The 19864-nt window shown below is 47.1% G+C and overlaps 1 protein-coding gene across 6 annotated transcripts in view; it reads right to left on the bottom strand.

The window, feature by feature from the left end:
- Positions 1-18206, bottom strand: part of FLVCR2 (FLVCR choline and putative heme transporter 2) — a 38241-nt gene extending 20035 nt beyond the window's left edge. For 2 of the 6 annotated variants that reach the window (XR_011141593.1, XM_068946604.1), the window contains exons 1-3: positions 17651-18205; positions 3835-3976; positions 2470-2610 (exon numbers count right to left, since the gene is read on the bottom strand). Coding sequence is in view for 4 of the 6 variants with exons in the window: in XM_068946604.1 (XP_068802705.1) it covers positions 2470-2610; positions 3835-3976; positions 17651-18145 (778 nt within the window). In the remaining 2 variants the exon portion in view is untranslated. Of the gene's footprint in view, positions 1-2469; positions 2611-3834; positions 3977-17650 lie in introns of all 6 variants that reach the window. The other 4 variants (XM_068946602.1, XM_068946603.1, XR_011141594.1 and 1 more) reach the window with 3 other exon arrangements.
- Positions 18207-19864: the final 1658 nt, after the last annotated feature.

The following is a 19864-nucleotide window of genomic DNA, read 5'->3' as shown; positions in this document are numbered from 1 at the left end:
TATCACAGGAAGAGAGTTGGCAACCACTGGTAATAATATTTTACTTTAGAGGTCTGCACACCTTTGCTCACCTGGCCTCATTTGAGGGCCCCCATTCTTTCTACAGCCAAGGAAGATGAACAAGCAGCAGGTTTTCCCCTCTCTGCCCCAACACTCACACAACTAATACAAAAGCTAAGAGAAGCTGCAGACATCTTTGTGTTAGCTAGGGAGGATTACTCACTTGCACATATGTGGTTGCAGATTTCTGAAATCTTGGTCAAAATAGCTTTTAACTTGAGTAGGAAAAGTTGTCCCCATTTTAAAGCCAGGGAGAAAAAAAAGGTTTCATTGCTTTGTTCCCCGAGTATCAGTCACCATCTTTGCTGCCAGGTCTGAAAGTCAAGTTGGAGATTGACATGAGGCTGACACAGGGAGGAACAGAATAAACATACAGACCAGAAGGAAGAGAGTCTGAATTATCAATTGCTGAATAGCTTTTCCAGATCCCTTTGTGACTGCCAGGAAGGAATTATCCCAGGGAGATTAGATTCGAAACATGCTCTTCATACTGAGACCTCTTTTCTGCTCCAGGACTTGCTTTCCCCTATGAGAACTAATGTCTTCCCCTTTCTTTACCCTGAATCATAAGCATGAACTGAGCAGATGACAAGGTTGAACTTTCAGCCACTGTCTGCCTCTGACGAATTTTTTCATCTCCATTTTCTCAAAGGGTATCAGGTGCTAGAAAAATAAAACAGCAGCTGCAATGGAAAACAGTAGAGCTTAAGGATGATCTGAGAGGGGCATTCCTAAGATACTACTGCACTGTGAAGGGATTTCAACAACTCTGAAGACCATTAGCACCCTCAGCAGGTACAAAGCCATGATCTCACTTTGGCCAACCTAACTACTCACCTGCATATCACAGAATCGTTCAGGTTGGAAGGGACCTCTGGAGATCATCTAGTCCAACCTCCCTGCTCAAGCAGGGTCCTCTAGAGCATATTGCCCAGGATCACATCCAGACGGGTTTTGAATATCTCCAGCGAAGGAGACTCCACTACCTCTCTGGGCAACCTGTTCCAATGCTCTGTCACCCTCACAGTGAAGAAGTTTTTTCTCAGGTTTAGGTGGAACTTCCTGTGGTTCAGTTTGTGCCCGTTGCCTCTTGTCCTGTTGCTGGGCACCACGGAGAAGAGGCTGGCCTCATCCTCTTGACACTCCCCCTTCAGATACTTATACACGTTGATGAGATGGCCTCTCAGTCTTCTCTTCTCCAGGCTGAACAGGCCCAGCTCTTGCAGCCTTTCTTCAGAGGAGAGATGCTCCAGTCCCCTCCTCATCTTTGTAGCCCTCTGCTGGACTCTCTGCAGTAGTGCCATGTCTCTCTTGTACTGGGGAGCCCAGAACTGGACACGGTACTCCAGATGTGGCCTCACCAGGGCTGAGGAGAGGGGCAGGATCACCTCCCTCGACCTGCTGGCAACACTCTGCCTAATGCTGCCCAGGAGACCGTTGGCCTTCTTGGCCACAAGGGCACACTGCTGGCTCATGTTTAACTTGTTGTCTACCAGGACACCCAGGTCCTTCTCGGCAGAGCTACTTTCCAGAAGGTCAACCCCCAGCCTGGGGTGCATACTCCTTCAGGCACAGCTGCTGGCACAATGGCAGAACTTCAACCACTATCTATCTTCCCTCCTGAGGACCTTCCACAGCTAGCATGTAGGAAGTATGGACAGAGCCCCCTGCAGACTATCTGGCTACAATATAGCCTATTAAGGGCATAGGCAGCAAAGGCTTTCTCTGTCTCAGCTAAAGAAAAATACTTAAAAACATTTCTCTATGTGACAATTCAGCATCAGGAACTTATCCAACACATCACACTGCCATCAGAGATACAGACCAAGACTGCTGAAGAAAGAGAAGCAAGTAGCAGACCCAGCTGGTCTCCAACCCTCCCTTCCATTTGCCATGGGAATTTCCAAAGAAGCCAGCGCAGTTGGTGCACCTACGCACTTCACATGACCTCCACTGGGATGCCTGGCAGCCACACACTTCTCTTGAGAAGTTTAGCATCTTTTGGTCTGTGCTCCAACAGTGCAGTGAATTGCACTCAGACACAGGTCTATATCTTTCTTAGATAAGCACTTTGATTAGTTTATTGCAAGTTACTAACTTACTAGAAAAATCACAACAGGCTGAGGAAATCCCCTGAACAGAAAATGGACAGAAGCTGGGAGAACAATATGCAGTGCACATGCCCTCTATATCCTTGCCCTGTTTTTGTTCTTCCCTAGACGTTTGCTTGCGGCCAGCGTTGGAGTGACTACTGGGCTAGAACCACCGCTGGTCTGTGGCAGCACAGCCTTTCTTATGTTTTCCTAGAACAATTCAAGCCAGTTACCATACCAGCACAGCACAGAGAGGGAGGGAGAAACTAAGCGTGTCTGGCCACGATAATTGCATGGAGGAATAGCTAGACCTTACCATAAGTGACCATAAGCAGCATAAAGTTGGTATTGCGGAGCAGGCGGAGTATTGATTGCACATAGGAATATTCTTCTGGTGGTCTTGACTGGATCAAGGCCTGAGCTCGGCTTGGAGGGTGGAAGGGCTTCTCCCTGAAGACTGAAAACACACAGAATAGACCTGTTTCTAACAGCGCACCATGGAGCTTGGACACACACAGAGGGTAGAGCCATGCAAGAGAGTAGGCTACTAGAACCAAGTGTGTAAAACACACCACCATCCTTAAACTTTGATCTCAGTGCACAAACATATCCAGGAGCAGGAGACACCAGCAATAACTCTTGCCACTGGGAAAACACCTTGCCTTCAATTAGCACTTTGTGTAATCAGTGTCTGGCAGCAGCACAAGAATTTGCAGGACTAATAATACCTTGGTCTGTATGAAAAAGGACTACCAGCTGCAATGTGTGGAGACACAAATGGGAATGGGAAAAGCAAGCAGATAAAGGTGGCCCAGTGCCCTCCAGTGCCCAGCGCTTAGGGAGCATTGACCTGTTCCAGCTTTTATTTCAAGCCTGGCTCTTCTTAGCCTGGCCAAGCTCTCTGCTGTCTCTAATTAGCATTACAGTACCATTCAGGAATCCCAGTAAGAGGTGATGCTACTGTACTCGGTGCTAGACAGCCATGTTTGTACCCCGCCTATTCTCTGCCCTAGCATTTTTAAAGTTTCCATCTCACTCAGCCAGCAAATGACATGAACAAGCTAACAAGAGGGGCCTATGAAAAGAATTACAAAGAGTTCAGCAGACCAGCCCTGCTCTCTGGTGAGCATACCAATCTGTGTGCCAAAGATCTGGCTTCCACTTTACATGCAGAGTAGCAGAATTGCACCTCTAGTATCCTACTTCTGCCCTTAATATTTTCTTCCCTTCACTCAAAACTGGTTTCCTTTTTCTTTCCCCTGGGAACAGCATGTTCCTGTGATGCCATATAACCTGCCTCCTTTTCTCTATCCTTAAGGTAACCAGCCCAAGGCATGACCCAAGACCCACCACCCTGTGTGCAGGCAAGAAGTCTATGACCCTGGAAAGGCTTCCAAGGCTGCCTTTCAAAGGACTTACTCATGTCCGGGTTTTACGTCAGTAAAGGACACAATAAAAGATTTGGCAGGCTTACTCACCACTCTCTGCATCCCTCCTACATGTGCCTTTCATCAGGAGCTGGGAGCAGCAAGATGTAGTCTTACACAACACGAACAGCTGTGTGCTGGGACCCATCCCCAGATGATTTCCCCTGGCCCAATCCCTAGCACACAGGCCCCTCACACACAGGCTGATGCTCTCAGCTCCACTCAATTTCACACACATGCTCCCACCTCCTTACCTATAACAACCAGGATGAAGAGGGCTGTTGCCACGCCTGCTGTCATGAAGAACATGATGCTGATGTGGTAGGCCAGCTTCTCCTCATCTTCCACATTGGGAACCAGAACAGGAGGGACCAGAAAGCCCAGAGCAATACCAAGCTGAGCAGGAGAAAAAGGGGACACACACAGAGGCATGACTTGGAACTGCAGTACTGCAACCACCTAGGAGCTCGGCCCCTTGACGCAACCCTCCCTCGCGCTGTAAGAGCTCAGCTGAGTCTGCTCCAAGTTCAATCTCCTTAACAACCCAACGAGTTAGAGATAAAAGCCAACTACCCATAGCTAGAAGGCTGCAAAAGAGCTCCCCGCATCTGTCTCACAATCATCAGGATATTCAAGGCAAGGTTTTACAACAGGCTTGAGCAGAATTAACATTTGCCTCCATCAAAGTGGAAGTCTTGCTTCTCCTGCCCTTCCACATGCACATTCTTGTCTACACACATCCCACTGCTGAGTTTGTATCCGCTCTGGTGCTGATCTGATCAACTGGTAATCTGATTTGGCTCATTAAAAATGGCAGAAAATGAGACTAGGAAAACAACACCACTCTTTCTTGCTAGGCTGATTAGTCAAACCAATTTACCTTCCAGATGGACAAGTGCAAAGGCTAGCACAAGCCAAAACCCTGCCTGCTCCTGACAAGTGAGATGGTAATCTGGTTCAGCCATTTTATGACACTCTTCCCTAACGAGCCCTCTCCCAAGACAAAGCTTACTGTATTACCATTCACACCTTTCTCAGTGGACCAGGAGAGCCTAGAAAAAGATCATGGTGAGAGCTAAAGAAGCACTGGCAGCACACATGCTAAATCCTGAGGTCGTGTGATGGGGCTTGACAGCTGCCGCTGGCTAAAATGTTTGGCTCCGAAAGGCTGCAAAAAGAAATCTCTGCAGGTCTGGCTTCTGCTGTGCCAAGCCAGCCCCACATGTCCAGCTGAGGAGCTCCTGCAGTGGCAGCACACGTGCTTTAGTGAGGACATAAGGGCTCTTCACTCCATAGCAATTTCTCCAGGAGGACAGGGTGTTGCAGCAATGCAGGCTTTGCCACACTGACAAGCGAGTCCAACAGTGGCACAGACCTTCAGTGCCACCTTCAAGGGGGAGAGAGAAGAAATGGTTGCTTTGATGCTTAGGAGCACACCCCTCTTTTCATAAAGCAGGAGCCAAAGTGCACTCTGCACATTTGGAAATTCTCTAAAAACAAGAGAAGGCCTACAAAAGCCACACTTTTCTCTGTTTCACTATTCGCAGCTGTGTTGCAATCAGCATTTAGCTCCCAAGCAGTGTATTTACCTGTGCCTCTGGCCTTTCTCAGCACTTCCAACCCTCTAGGACATCAGAGAAAAAGCCACACTCAAGCTCAGCTCTTGCTTGTCTCGGAGAGGTTCTCTGCACACTTTCCCCTGTTTGGGGAAATTGCTTTTTGGCCTATTTGGGCCAAAAGCAAATCTTTTCTTAGTAACACCCTTATTTTTTCCATTTTCTGGCTTAAGCCAGATTTTATTGTTGCGGACAGTGACAAGGTACACACAAGAGCTCCCATTAGGTGGAAGGAAAGAGAAAGTACCCAAGACAGACAGATACCAGGCAGCTAATGCAGCCATTCTCATGCCTGCCTGAAACAAAGATTTCCAAATCTCTTTTGCAGGCCATACCATTTGCCTGGAGCTAGAAAAGCGCACATAGCGCTGGAACAGTGCTAACTGGACCAGTGCAGACCAGCAGGAAGAAATATCCCTCCCATCCCCCACCCACACGGGCTATTCACGCTATACCAATGCAGCCTCTACAGAACCATTGCTCTCATCCTCACACTAAGAGAGGAGGTAAGAGTATGCAAAACATGGACATGAGGAAACATTCAAACTAAGTCCATAGCATGGACTTGACATTTCCTTATAGGAAATGTGAGACAGATAGGAATCCATCAGCAACCCCATGACTGGTGGTCTCAGGACATGGGACTGGAGAGGATACTGCTTCATCCTTCCCTGATCACTGGACAGCAGCAAGACAGCACTGTTAGCCAACTGCTGCCCTACAGGAGGGCTCTGTACTGCTCCATGTATTCACAGTCCCTAGAAAGAGTTAAGTAGTGTCACTAGCCTTACTCTACAGCTAAGGAAAGCAAGGACTAAGAAAAGCAAAGACTACACTGCCCATAAAAATCTTCTAAGCATGTCAGAATACAATGACCCAGGAGCCCTATATCCCAGACACAAGCGCAGACATATCACATGGGTTGTCTTCTAACAAAAATGCCTTGCACTTCCATTGTCATACCTTCAAGTTTCTTGGACATTGACAAACTCATTTTGGAAGCCCCACTCGTTGGCAAGGATCAACATCACAGAACAAATGTTTCAAGTGTCACATCTGGTGGCTGGGACAAAAATTGGCTCATGACAACCAGCCCCAGATAAATCTCCATAAGCTCTCTCTTTCTCCTTTCAGCTGGTGGATTTCAGAGAATGCTTATGATTCAAAAAGAGCTATCTACTGGACTCAGAGGCCCTGTTTAGATTACAAATGAGTAACCTTCAAACATTTCCAGCCATCTCCTCTGGTGTCAGACAGTACCCTCTATGGGAACACTGGGACAGCACCAGACATTAGTGCTGAGCTTATTCTCAGCACTGGGACATCACAGGAACCCGGTGGGAAAAGTTACCAGAGATTACAGTCTGCCATGCCAGGCCAGGGCACTTACTGGAATGAGAATAACATTCAGACATTTAATGACAGACAAATGAAGACAGACACAAATTTTGCCGTCGCCAGGAGTTAAGCCAAGGACTGAAGGAGGTTAAGAGGAAACTTCAGAGACCAGTGTCCCATAACCGTTCACTAGCTAGGCTTCTCAAGCCTTCCGAATGCCCGCAGAGCACAGACAGCCTCAGACACAGGACTGAACTTGCCAGAGCATGGCTTTGTTCTGACATGGCCTATCCCCAACCCCTCATTACAGTAAGTAAGGTTTGCTCTCCATCTCATCTGCATTGCCTCCTCACCTGAAAGACTCGCCTTTCTCCCAGTGAGCACAATGATCAGTTCGCTCAAAGGCTTTACGCTCTGATTTTCATTAACTTACAACACCTCCCAGTTCTCTGTTCACTGGAAACAAGCCGGTAGTTTTAAAGAAAAGGTAACTACACCAAACCCAGATGCTCAAAGAGAACACACCGAGGGGGCAAAAGCCTATTTGTCTCTGCAGCAAATTTATTTTGGCTGGCTTTTGGGAAAAGTTGGCCTTGTTGCTCCAGTTTGCCTGCTCAGCCCAGGACAAGGCCACACGACACTTCAGTACTATTTCCTTAGCATTCCCAAAGGCTCCAAGCTTTGAGGAAAACCCTCTCAATATTGCTCCTTCCTGTTCAGGGGAAGAGTCCAACCAAGCCTTACATATCAAAGGCAGTCAGGTCCCACCCACCCTTTCCCAAACAAGGTCCATAAACCCCTTCCTGGAAATCATTCCTTTGTCTTATCACTGTTTTATTCTTGGAAAAACATTGGAGGGAGAAGGTAAATTTGCTGCCTGTAGCCTCTGACTGTATATAACGTTAAAGTCTTAAAAAAAAAAAAAAAAAAAAACCTTCTCAGCTTAGACCCAGCCCAATCAGTACCTGTGATGTTATGTCCTGACACTGTTATGTCATGAAAGTATCATGCCACTACTCGAGGTCCAGCTGGCCACACTGAAAGCCTCCCAGCTTGCTCTTTGTTCCCAAGAAACAGACCTAGATTTGGGGTTGTGTTTGTTCCATAACTTTCCCACCTATCTGGGAACACCTCAGATCAGAAAGGTCTGCCAGCACTTACACATGAAGAGGAGCCTACCTGCAGCTGGGGAGCCTACACTAACACACAGCATCCGACCTGCCAGACCTTGCCCCGGGCCTGCTTGCAGCTCCCACACAGCCTGAATGCCAGAGGCTCCACACCTACTCTTCACTGAGTGAACTGGATTCTCCAGGCATCTCAGTAAATACTAGCCATGGCAATCAACTCCAGACCCCATCCAGCCTTAAGATAAGTACTGAATGTTCCCGAATGAAGGGAAGTAAACAGGAGGACTTGAATTTTATTTGTACAGATTGAAGAAAGTAATCTCAGCAGAGCTTTATGGAGTACTCAGAGCCCTCACAAGGAAGATCAAGGACGGGACTCCTGTGCTAGCTGCTTCTGGGCTTTCTGCTGTGATTTTACAAGTCCAGACAAAAACATTTTAGTCCCTGCAATCACATGCTCTTCATATGGGTTGCTGCACTGCAGCAAAACAAGTACAGGAAAGAAGTAACGACCCACGCTCTAGTCTGATCTCTGCCAAGGGGTTTCTTCTGGAACCACAGTCAAGACCCTTTTTTCCGGTCTCTCTCTAGTTTTCCTTATCTGAAAAAGGACATATCTAATGTACCTAGCAGCAAGGATATTGAGAATTGTGAAAGTCGGTCAGAAATCCTTTTCTAGGAAATTCTATAGTTATTGTCTATCCAAAGGGGGACAGATTTACTCAGCTCTCTTGAACACTCTTCTTGTCTTCTCAGAAGACCAGTACATTCTTTCTGACCATAAAAGAATGTTGTCCTCACTGTTGCTCCCACTCCTCCCCCTCCAAAAAGAAGGAAATCTTTTATCCATTAAGGGTTTCTTAAACCTTTGAGAAGGACTAGAAGAGTGGAAAGAGGGGAAAGAAGACCACCAGAACAGGGGGAAAAAAAATCCCAGCAATCACAGCAATAGGAGCCACATTTTGTATCTCAGGGCAAATGATGTTAGCAGCCCTAGGAAGATGAGGCCCCTTGACCTGACTAAAACCTAAGATTTTCTGGGAAATACTCACAGACCCTGGATTATCCACAGCATTTTCAGCATCTAAGACAGGCTCTCAACAACATGATGAGCATTACACAGCAGATGTGTTACCTTTCATCAGGAGATTTTTAGCGTGGTTCTCAGCAGGCCAATGACCAGATCACCATCACCCCAACAGACAACAGCATGGCTAGAGATTTGGAAAGTTTAAAGGCTTCTCAGACAATGGAAAAATAACTTTTCTCCCTTCTCTATACACCTCTCACATCAGGGCTGGGAAAATATGGCAGACTAAAAAGACAGACATCAGATTCAAGATTCAAGTGTAAACAAGAAGAGACAACAAAACCAAGAGCAAATGGCTAATACGCTGTTATAAATATATATGCAATCTTGAAATGGAAAAACTGGAATGTACAATTTAAGTTCAGATGTTTATATTCTGTTGAAGTCTGTTGAAGGAAGATAAGCAGCACAGCATCAGCAGAAAAATTGTACATGCATTGATTGACAGAGGGGTGAGTCTCTACTTTAAAGAAAACTAAGAGTCAGCAACAGGAATATAGAAGCTCAAAAAATGTTGTAAGTAAGCAAGAACATTGACAGGGAGACAACCAAACCAGAATGGCCAGGTGAAATGTATTTTTTAAAAGGGGGGGGCAGGCAGGGGGGAGACGCTGCAAAGGCAGAAAAATACAACAGTGAGAAGCTTCAACAATGCCCTTGCAGGCTAGATAAATGTCATGACAGGCATGATGCAGAGACTGCATATTTAGATTCCATAAATACTCTTTTCTGCCGAGAGCCTATAAACAGAGGCACAACTCCTGATTTAAGCCTAGAGCAGCACAGCATGACTATGATCAATATTACAGAATGGTTCTGCACTGCACTTAAATTCAGCTTCCTTGCAGCGGTTAAAAAAAACCCTCCAAGTCACTACAGCATATTTAACTTTCAAGAAGGAACTGCCTAAAAAGAAGGAAGCTTGTTAAAAGGAAATTAAAAATAAGAAGCCAAAGAAATTGTGTGTGTGTGTATGGGAGTGGAGGGCAGAGGTACAGACACACAAGAGAGGGCACTGGGACTCTCCTTGCTCTCCACCTGCCAGCCAGGCAAGTTCTGAGCGCAAGTGGTATTAAGACTGCAAAAAGACACTGCATCAGAAGCTCTGAACAGGTGTAGAGAGTATTATCAAAAGATTTTAGAATACGAAAAAACACCATAGTTAAAAAGCAAAGATAAGGAGGCTGCTAGAAGTAAAAAAAAAACCCTCAAAAACTTGATATTATTCTTTCAAGCAAGGAAAAGAGAAGACAGCATAGATGTACCATGCTAAAGTAAAATCATAATTAGGCCAAAAAAGGCTGAGGAACAACTTTACATGGGAGGTCAAAACGTTTAACAGCACAGCAGAATCAGGAAACCTGCCAGAAAGTCTGTAGGCCAAGTTTGCAGAAACTGTAACAATCAAAAGAATGATTTTTACATGTGGATAAACCCAGTACAAGGGGCTTTTCAGACACTACAGTCTCCACACAATCTCAGGAAGTTCCCAAACCAAGACTTTTCAGAGGTAGGAGGATACACTCCCTTCTTACCATCTTTCCCTTAGCGCTTGTCACCGACCATTGACTGGCCAAGTAGCTGTCCGACAAATTTGTCCTGATGTAGTCCAGATGCTCCTATGTTCTAATGCATTGTACCTTACCAAAGAAATGGTTTTTTGGAAAAAAAAAAAAATCACAGGCTTCACCAGCTCTCAGATAGCAAAGAGAGCTCATCCCATTTATCAACACAGCAGTGCAGCTATTCTACCTTTAAACTCCCAAGAGAGTTCTTTTTAACATGGCCAAACTCATTTTGACCTGGGAATCCCTTTTACACACAACATACCACCATCATTCCAGATGAGCCTGGAGAAGAGGAAGTGGGAGAGGCTAAATACTCCCTGTAGATCTCCCTGAAGGACATTTGTTAAACTCTATCAAATTCAATGTTCTAAAGTGTGAATAAAACCAACACTTTACTTATGCCCAGGACACCCCACACTATACCACCCACATCCTGCACGACCAGAAGTCTTTTAAGAGTCACACCAACCCATTTTCCTTTAGGCTACCCCTCTATATCCCACTGAACAGGTTCTAATAGTGCCTCCTCCACTGTCCCAGAAAGCAATGGGGCAGGAAATACTAACCACTGGAAAGAGGCTGTACCAATTCTGAGCCATTTGTTTATAAAGAACAGTACTACCTTCAACTCCCCACATCAATATCATCCAAGGAACATGGAGGTGAGGTACCCTCTGGACAACCAGAGAGACTACCATACCTCGGAAGAAAATGATTGATACTCTAATTATTTTAACAAATTAGTCCTGCTGTTCCCACTGATTTACTTGCAAGACTTATCATTTTTTTGCCAGGTACGTCCAAGTCTGAAGGGCTTCACATTCTCAAGATATCCCTCTCTCCAGACAGAAGAGTAGAAATGTTTTTCAGAATTTTTTTTTTATTAAATTACAGTCAATTCTAACGCAAGTGGCTTCAGATACCAAGACCTAAAGCAAGTCCTGTCAGACTCCAACTAGAATGACGAGAACTTATCCGACAATATTATCTCCCCAGAAGCAAAGGTTCTCAGTGAAAACATCAACAGAGCAAACCTGCACACTGCAACTGTTGCTCTTCCAGTAACTACCATCTCAGATGACCACCACAACCTATCAAATTAACAGGCTGTCTCCCCAAAAAGCTTACAGGCAAAAAGCACAAGACAGGAACAGCAACATCTCGGCCATTCAGTAACAGATGAAAACAGAGCAGGATGACATGTAGCCCTCATTAGCTATCCTCTAGTACAAACCAGTGCAAAGATGCAGAATGTAACCTGCAGTGGCAAAATGGCATGTATTTGACAGACAGGTGGAGGGGGAAGTTACAGTTGGCTAGATCTGAATAATACACCTCTTGCTGTACTAGGTTAGTCCTTATTAAGGAGGTCAGAAGGGCTCTCCTTTCTGCTACGTGATGTATATGAGGGAGAGGAACTTTGAACCAAGCTCGAAACATAGACATACCACAAAGTGCAGAGCAGACAGCATCACCTTCTCACACCCTATAACTCCTACTGCACATCAACTTCCCAACTCTTTCCTGTCAGCATAGGTCCCAGCTACTTTTCTGTACAAGGGGCTACAATAGAACTGATGCTACTCAACTGAAGAACTGTGCAAGGCAAAAGCCACCAGGTCCTACCCAGTATATTTCCATATGCACTGTTGTCCAGAATATGCTTCTTCCACACCACCAACAGCCATACTAAAATCCATAAAAGCCTGTTGAAAACCAGACAGTCAGAAAAGGAATACACTAACATGTTTCGAAACCACAGCTTAGTCACCTTTCCTTTAGCAGTTCAGGAAGCAGAAAGGACCTAAGCTGTTCTTAGCGTCCCTTTCTTTTGTGACAGAAAAAATTGTAATCCTGGCCTTGTGAAGAGACAAGCTAGGACTTGGGGTCTTTTTTTCTTCTTCCATTGACGAGGGAGATAATGCATTTCTTCAACTGCAGTTCCATAACCACAGTTTTCTGTAAGTAAACTCCCTTCCTCACCATACTTCTGCTTTGGTGGCATCTCCTTGTACTGTTCAATATGATGCAATGCCACTGTTGCTCTGTGCAAGTCATCCAGGGCCTGTCAGCCCTAAATGCACCTTCCCCCAGTTTTCTGGGAAAGAAATGCAAGGCAGCAAAATAACAACAGGAGATAAAGACAGCAATGAAGAAGAGGGGATTCAGCTTCAACAGCTACCTCAGCAGCTGCTGGCGTCCTCAGCGAGCAATTAATATTTTGGTCAAAGACCTAATACAGTAACAAAACACTGCCTGTCTCTGAGGCTCCCACAGGGCAAGTGCTAGAGGGTGCCATAGGGCAGCCCCTCCCAACAAAAACATTGCAGTCATTCATTTAACTCCCATGCAACTTCCTCAGCACATACCCTGAAAGCAAGCTGCTTTTGTGAGGGAGAAGGGGAAGCTGCCTTTGGTGTATGGCTGGGAAGGGAGCATCAGACGAAACGGGTAAAAAAAGTTCATTTCAGGTGCCAGCGTCCATTTACAGAAACTTAAGCATTCCTGGGAAAGCCACGTTGCTATTTGGTCAGCACGCCCTCCTGCACTGACCAACAGCCAGGATCTCGGAGAGTTGGCCACAGAGCACTCCATGTGATCCAAGTGCTCTGATCCACCCTGGCCTTTTTTACAGCAGAGAAAGGGAGCCAAGACTGGAGAACGTCACTTTAAACCACTGCCACTACAAGCTCCTCTCAGCTCCTTGGTAAAATCTTCTCTATTCTAACAGCTACGACACTAGGAGACACAGGTCCAGGTTATGTAGGGAAGCAAGGCAGACCACCACCTGTCCTTATTTCTAACAGGGATCAGATCTCATCTGAAGAGAATAGGAGACCCTAAGCAGGGACAGAACGGCCAAAGAGATCTAGAAGTCTGCTTGAAGAGAGGAATCCCCACAGGACACAATCCATTTCCACAACACTCAGAATTTCAGCTGCTGCTTTATTTGAAGGGCAAAAGGTACAGAACAGAGTTAGCAGTGAGGTATCAAACAGCTGCACACACACAGCACCATGTGTGCTGCAAACTCACCAGCATGGAAGCAACTGCATACATTCAGGTGTTGCAGACCTGATTCTTCACAAATGACCATCCCATTCCCTGCAGATTCCATCTCCCAAGTCAACACAAGAGGAAATGACCTACCAGCAGAGAGAGCATTTCCCTGAACTTCATTCATGGCTTATCATCCTGTTTCTCCACTTCAAAAGCCATTAGCTAATCACTGCTACACTCGCACTCCCACCAGTCTCCAGATAGAAGCAGCCTGAGGCAGAACTTGCTGTTATGGAAGTCCTGAATTACTTCAGTCATAGACAGGAGCAGCCCAGCTGCATCAGAACGAGGAAAGGCTCCACCTGAAGCTCAGCAAGCTCTCCCATCTTTCTCCCCACAGAGATGAACATGAAGCTGAAATATTCTTTCTTCCCAGTCCACATCAACACCAACTGCTAAAAAATGAGAGTCAAAATCACAGCAGAATGATATACCCACTCTCCTACCACTACATCTTTACTCCAAGACCATCAGCTGCTTGTTTCCCTTTTGTCAGAATGGCAAGAGCCAGAAATAGGGTCTATTTCAATCAAGAAATTAGCACCACACAGGTGGCAAAGTAATACAAAGTCACAGAAACACAAATGTTCTTCCACTGCCCCAGCAAAACAGTTATACACCTCTCTGTGTGCTGCTGATGCAATTTGCTCATCAGGTGACAACAGGGAGGTGCAGCAATAAGAGGTGCTCTCAAAACAGACAGGCACGAGCGAGCCTGGCCCAAGCGCAGTGGTCCAGCGTGTGCCACAGGAGCTGAAGCAGAGAGCCAAAGAATTCTGGTACCTGGCTGAAGGTTATAAATTTCAAAAAACCTCAGGAACATAACCTATTAACTAAATATCCCCACCACCGTATTAGTTCCATCGTGTCATAGCACTATGTTTGTTCATCCCCCAAAACAGCAAAGCAAATATTTTAAAGAAAGAGCCAAAGCCTGCTGCCCTAGCAAGCCCATATTCTTGCGAACACTACGATCTCAGGGCAATGTTTCTTTCCACTGCAGTCCTTTGTTGCCACATCTTACCAGGAGAAAAAAAAAAAAAAAGAGAGAGAGGGGACAGTCTTCCCTTTTGATATAGAAGTGTTAAAGTCCATTAGCTGCAACCTGTTAGGTTAGAACCACCACCCCAAACACAGCACCAACTGATAAATCAATACACTGAAATGGAAGTAGCACAGTCCTGATGCAAACTACTGTCCAACCCACCTTGGGCACAGGGCTTAATGTAGGTCTCCAGCACTAAATTCCTCCACGAGCAAAATCGTTGATATCTTAACAGATGCGCTACCACCAATGGCAGCATTTCTGAAGTTCGTCAGCCAAATTCCATAGAAATTCAAACACATTTCAAGGGCATTAGCAAACTCTGCAAAACACTATTTCTTTACCTTAGAAATTCAGCCTCCAGAAATGTTACTGTATAGATTTTTCCTGGTATTTCAAGTCAATGACATACTAGTAATATTTTAATAACATTAAAATTTTAATGCTAGAGTATCCACTTGCACGTAAACCCCATTCTATACCCTACCCATACGGGCATTTGCAGGGACATGGAAAAGGAATGGAATAATCTATGCATTTTCCTGTTAAATCAAGGAAACATAAAATGGAATGAAAACGAGCAGTGGATAAACAAGGGAATGTGATAGCCTCCTCTGCAGCTGTTCAAACTCTTCACTTCTAGAAACTCTTCAGCATCTGTTCAAGAGTGGTCAGTCTAACCCTTCCTCCCGCTTCAGATACCACAGCTAACACAACATGACCAGAATGAAGCGAGGAGAATCTGATATTCTATTTTGGGATTTTGAAGATATTTAACATCTCACCCAGTCTGATTGATTCGATGATTTACTCCTTAGGACTAACTTTGAACCTGAAGGTTACTATCACTCAGTAAGCAGTAGTGGCATCCAGAGCCGTCATCACTCCAACAGACGCAGCAGCACTCCAGCAGACATTAATCAGCAAACGGGGCAGGACTCCCCTCAGCACAGCACTGTTTACGGCTGCAGAGCGCATAGGAGCATAAAGAAGGCAGGTATGTCAAACAGACAAGCGGTCACCCTGTTCTGCTCTTTCATGTAACAGGTTGTACTTCCTGCCAGATAAGGACGTTAGCACTTGGTAATCTGTAATATCTTTGATAGATTTTTCCACCTGGAGGGTCTGTAATTCAGACCATAACTAAGTGATGTGGTTAGGAAAAGAAAATCAAATAGTTGTAGAGGAACGAGCCTAGGGAATAATTTGCCATAACGGTATACTGCAATTACAAACCCACTATATTATGCCCTTTGCTATCACTCCCTAAAATACAGTTTTCTAACTATAGAGTTAGGAAAAAAAAAAAAAAGGAAGCCTCCGTTTCTTCCCCTTACCCAACATCATCGCTAAACAAAGTAGCTATTTTTCATGCATGTAATGAACTTTAATTGTGCACTTCAGGACTATTGATTAAGGGAGAGAAATGAATAGGTCCTTTCCTATGGAGTACGCCCTGCCTTCAGTAGTTGCCATTTCTGACTTCTCTGATCCTCCAGAAACGGTCTGGACTTACAAAACAAGGACTATATACTGAACTGAGGTCTTACTGCCATGCCCAGAGCAGTGCAGAGAACCAAAAGTTTAGCCAAAGTTTGCCTTTCACAACTGTTAAACTAACATGCTCCTTTCCGGATGATGAGGATGACACATACACACGCGGCACAGGCTAACAACTTCATTGTTTAGATTTCTTTTGCCCGCTGTTGAGTAACTCCATCTGAATAAATTAAAAAAAAAAATCTGACAGCAAAACGCCCAGTTACTTATTTACTTCCAAGTGAGCAGGGTGCTCATGCCAAGTTAAACGCCTAAAGATTCATTTAAAATACATTAAAAAAACAGCTTACTAATCTGGGTGATAAGAGTGAAGAGGAAAGTTCAGATTCACTCGGAGAAAGATAAGTATGGTTTCTCTTTCCAAAAGATTAACACCAGAGTCTGCCTAACTCCCTAACACTGTTTCACAGACTTCAGGTCCTCAAATACTATCCCCGAGCATTCACCTCTTCTTGCTCCAGCAGTATCTAAATAAGTACAGGAGCCTGGAGTAGGACGAAAGACGACCTCAAACGAACTGCCCACTAAATTATCTGCAAGGAATAACAGCTCTTTAGAAACTGCCTGACTTACAAGCTGTTCAAATCTGAATGGCACCCACAGGCTGATGGTCCAGGGCAGTGCGCAGAGGTTTGTTTAGCAGAGTACATGGGGTCTTGCAAGCAGTAAGGGGCACCAGTCCAACCCAGCAGCTTGTACCAAGGTCTCCTTCCCTCTGCCTTTAGCGTCAACTTCACAGAGCCAGACTCATGGCCCTACACCACTCTTAGTCTATCTACTTTACACCACAATGCCACCAGTATTGCTCTATCTGCTTCACGCAACAGAGATCAGCAGTGCAAGGGTCAAGAAACAATTTCCCTGATCCTTTCAAAAGCTGTGAAAAAATTATCTCCTCTCAGCTGGCTACCTGGCTACAAGAAAAGAACATTACAGCTTGAACAAATGTGTACACTGACCTCCCTGCCCTGCCTTGACATAAGAGCGCCCAGTGAGCTTACCTCTTCCTTGCTTGATGGAAGATTTGCTTCTTTTCAAAGCAACTGCTTGTAGAAACTCAGTACCTTATTTTTAAGAGGAAGAGCAGTGCTAAAGCCCTTTTGCTCTAGGGCTCAGTCGCAAGTATTCTTTTCAGTACTCAGACGCTATTCTCTTTTGTCCCATCCAGTTGTCATGCTGTCAAACTCAGATGCAACTGCAGGTCTGGGGTCTGCAAGACCCTCGGCCTCCAGCGTGTTTCTCAGCACCACCCGTTCCCCTCTGGTCCACCCACTTGTGCTAGAGTCATACCCTTAGGCCAGTGACTCGCAGACATCGAACTGGGAGGGACCTGGGGGAGACATCAAGTCCAAACCCTGTCCAAAGCCAGGACCATACCCAAGACCATCCTGCCTCCACGTTTGTAGACTTAGGTCCTGCTCACCTGGCCTGCCCCAGTCACCTCACAGCCAAACCCAGGCCACATCCCTCCTCCTCCTCCCGGTCCCAGCTGCATTTCTCAAGGAAAATTTTGCATAGACTCTTCTCACCCCCGCTCCTGCCCTCCAGGCCACATACCTCTGTCCCCTTGGTAGAGTGGATGGCTCTTGTCCCCTTAGCTGCCCCCTGGTCTCCTCCAGGCGACAGCCCTCGCTACCCGAGCCGGGTGGCCTTGACCCGTTACCTGGTTCCCGAAGACAGCGATGGAGCAGGCGGTGGAGACCTCGTGGGAGCCGAACCAGACGGAGGCGATGCGCGAGGGCATGCCCAGGATGAAGACCTGCGCCAGGGAGCAGATGACCTGCCCCAGGACAGTGACGGGGAAGAGGTGCGGCTTCAAGCTGCCCAGCTTCACCCAGGCGCCCAGGCCGTTGAGGGCCGAGCCGGCCAGGGCGATGGGGCGCAGGCCCCGCTTGTCCAGCAGCCAGGCGACAGGGAAGAGCAGGGGGATGTAGGTGAGCATGTAGCTCATGGAGAGCCAGTCGATGGCAAAGGTGCTCACGCCGTAGAAGTGCACGAAGACGTTGTTGATGCTGCCGTACTGGATCCACTGGAAGGCGTTGCACAGCGAGTAGCTGCTGAAGAGCAGCACCACGGCCCAGCGCCGCCGCGACAGCCGCACCTCGGCCACCTCGACCGCGGCCGCCCCCCGCTCCCCGGGGCCCTCCTCCTGCACCATGCCGGCAACGCGGGCCGCCCGGCTCCGCGCCGCGCCGCGCCGCTAACAGCCGCCGCCGAGCACCTGGCCGAGAAACCCTGCTCCCCCGGCCGCCCGCCCCCGCCGAGCTGACTGGCTGCCGCGGCGCGGCACGGCACGGCACGGCGCGGCGCGCCCCCCCCCTCCGCCCCGCCCCGCCGCCGGGGGCGGGAAGGGCGTCGCGGCCCGCAGGGAGCGGCGGCGGCGCCCGGCCGGGGGGCGGCGCGAGCGCCCAGGGCGCCCCGAGGGGGCGGGGGCGGGGCGCAGGCGGGGCCGTTGGGCCGTAACCGCCGCCGTCGTGGCGCCGGCGGTGCCGTTCCTGGCGAGCTCCTGCCGAAGCAGCCGCAGCATGAAGACACGGTCCCGGGCTCTCAGCGCCGCTGTCCCCTCGGCCGCAGCGAAGAGCGCCGTCCCCCCTGTGAAACTGAGAAAAGGCCATTGCCCCTGTGAAACTGAAGACTTGGAAGGGCGGGCGGCGCGGTGCCACGCACCGCGGGCGCCTGGCCGTGAGGGCGAGCCGGCCGCTGGAGCGGGCTCCGGCCGGCCCGCGCCAGAGCCCACGCGCGAGCCCCAGAAACTGGGAGACGCAACGCTGAAAGGCGCGCAACGGAGAAGGGTGGGTAGCGGTGTGTTTTCTCTGCTAAGGCGCAGCGCAAGAAAGGCTTGAAGAGCCAGCAGATAAACTGAAGTGATGGATAGGACCTGGACTGAGCCAGAATTTTGCTTTGGAAGAGGACGTGGTACCTGTGGGCGCAGTGCCCAGTGCCTGGGCTCTGCCAAGGCAAAGCTGCCCGTGTGGGCACGTGGAGAAGGCACCATTTTTATTTTTCGTTTGAGTTGACTTTCAGCATTTTTGCCTGACGTGCCACACGACGAGGTGAAAACATACAGTGAAGTGAAAATTAAAGCATTTCAGGGATTGACGCAAACAGCCAAAAATGACACTTGTTTTTCATCCTCAGACCTTGCAGTTAATCAGTCAGCTCATCTTTTGCAATTATAGTAGCAACCTATCTCTCTCTGATAGCCTACAGCTTAGAGATCACATATGATCCATAGTTCATTTAATTAACATTGTGTTATCGGAATTGCATAAATATTACTCATCACAAGCTTTAAAACATGGACTTGGTTGCGTGCTAGTGTTCAACTCTCTTCCAGGGCTAAATAACTAGCTCAAAGTTCACTTGAAAAAGTGGGTGTGATGACCTGTCTTTAGGACATCATGTTCCTGAAACAAAGACTTAGACAGGCCACAGAACCAAAAAGTGACATTTCTTTGGCTTGTATTTACTTTGTGAAACGCTTTATTAAAAGTTACTGTCAGGGGCCTGCAAGTTATCCACCCGACTATTGCCAGAACTAGAATCAGAGATGAAGCTGTGGTGGTTTTACATTCTTATTTTTCCATGAAAGCAAAAAAGCTTTAAACAAATTATTCCAGAGAGAGCAAATGTCACCTTAACTGGTTCTTGCTGTGTATCCTCACAGCACTCAGTTCTTGTTACCTTGCTTGGGGTTTTTCCCTTTTAGTTTAGTCTCCTTCGTCCATGCTGTGGAGTTCTCCCAATGGGGTGGCCAAGAAGCACAGCTAGAAGAAAGCAAAACCAAAGCACCCTTCCCTATGTGGTCCACTGAAAGCACCACACGGCTGAGCTGCAATCTTTTCCACTGTCCTTCTGGTCACCTGCCCACAGCTTT

Source organism: Struthio camelus, chromosome 5, assembly GCF_040807025.1.
Source record: "Struthio camelus isolate bStrCam1 chromosome 5, bStrCam1.hap1, whole genome shotgun sequence".
Taxonomy (NCBI): domain Eukaryota; kingdom Metazoa; phylum Chordata; class Aves; order Struthioniformes; family Struthionidae; genus Struthio; species Struthio camelus.
The sequence above is the reverse complement of the archived record's forward strand: the minus strand, read 5'-3'. Positions and strand labels throughout refer to the sequence as shown.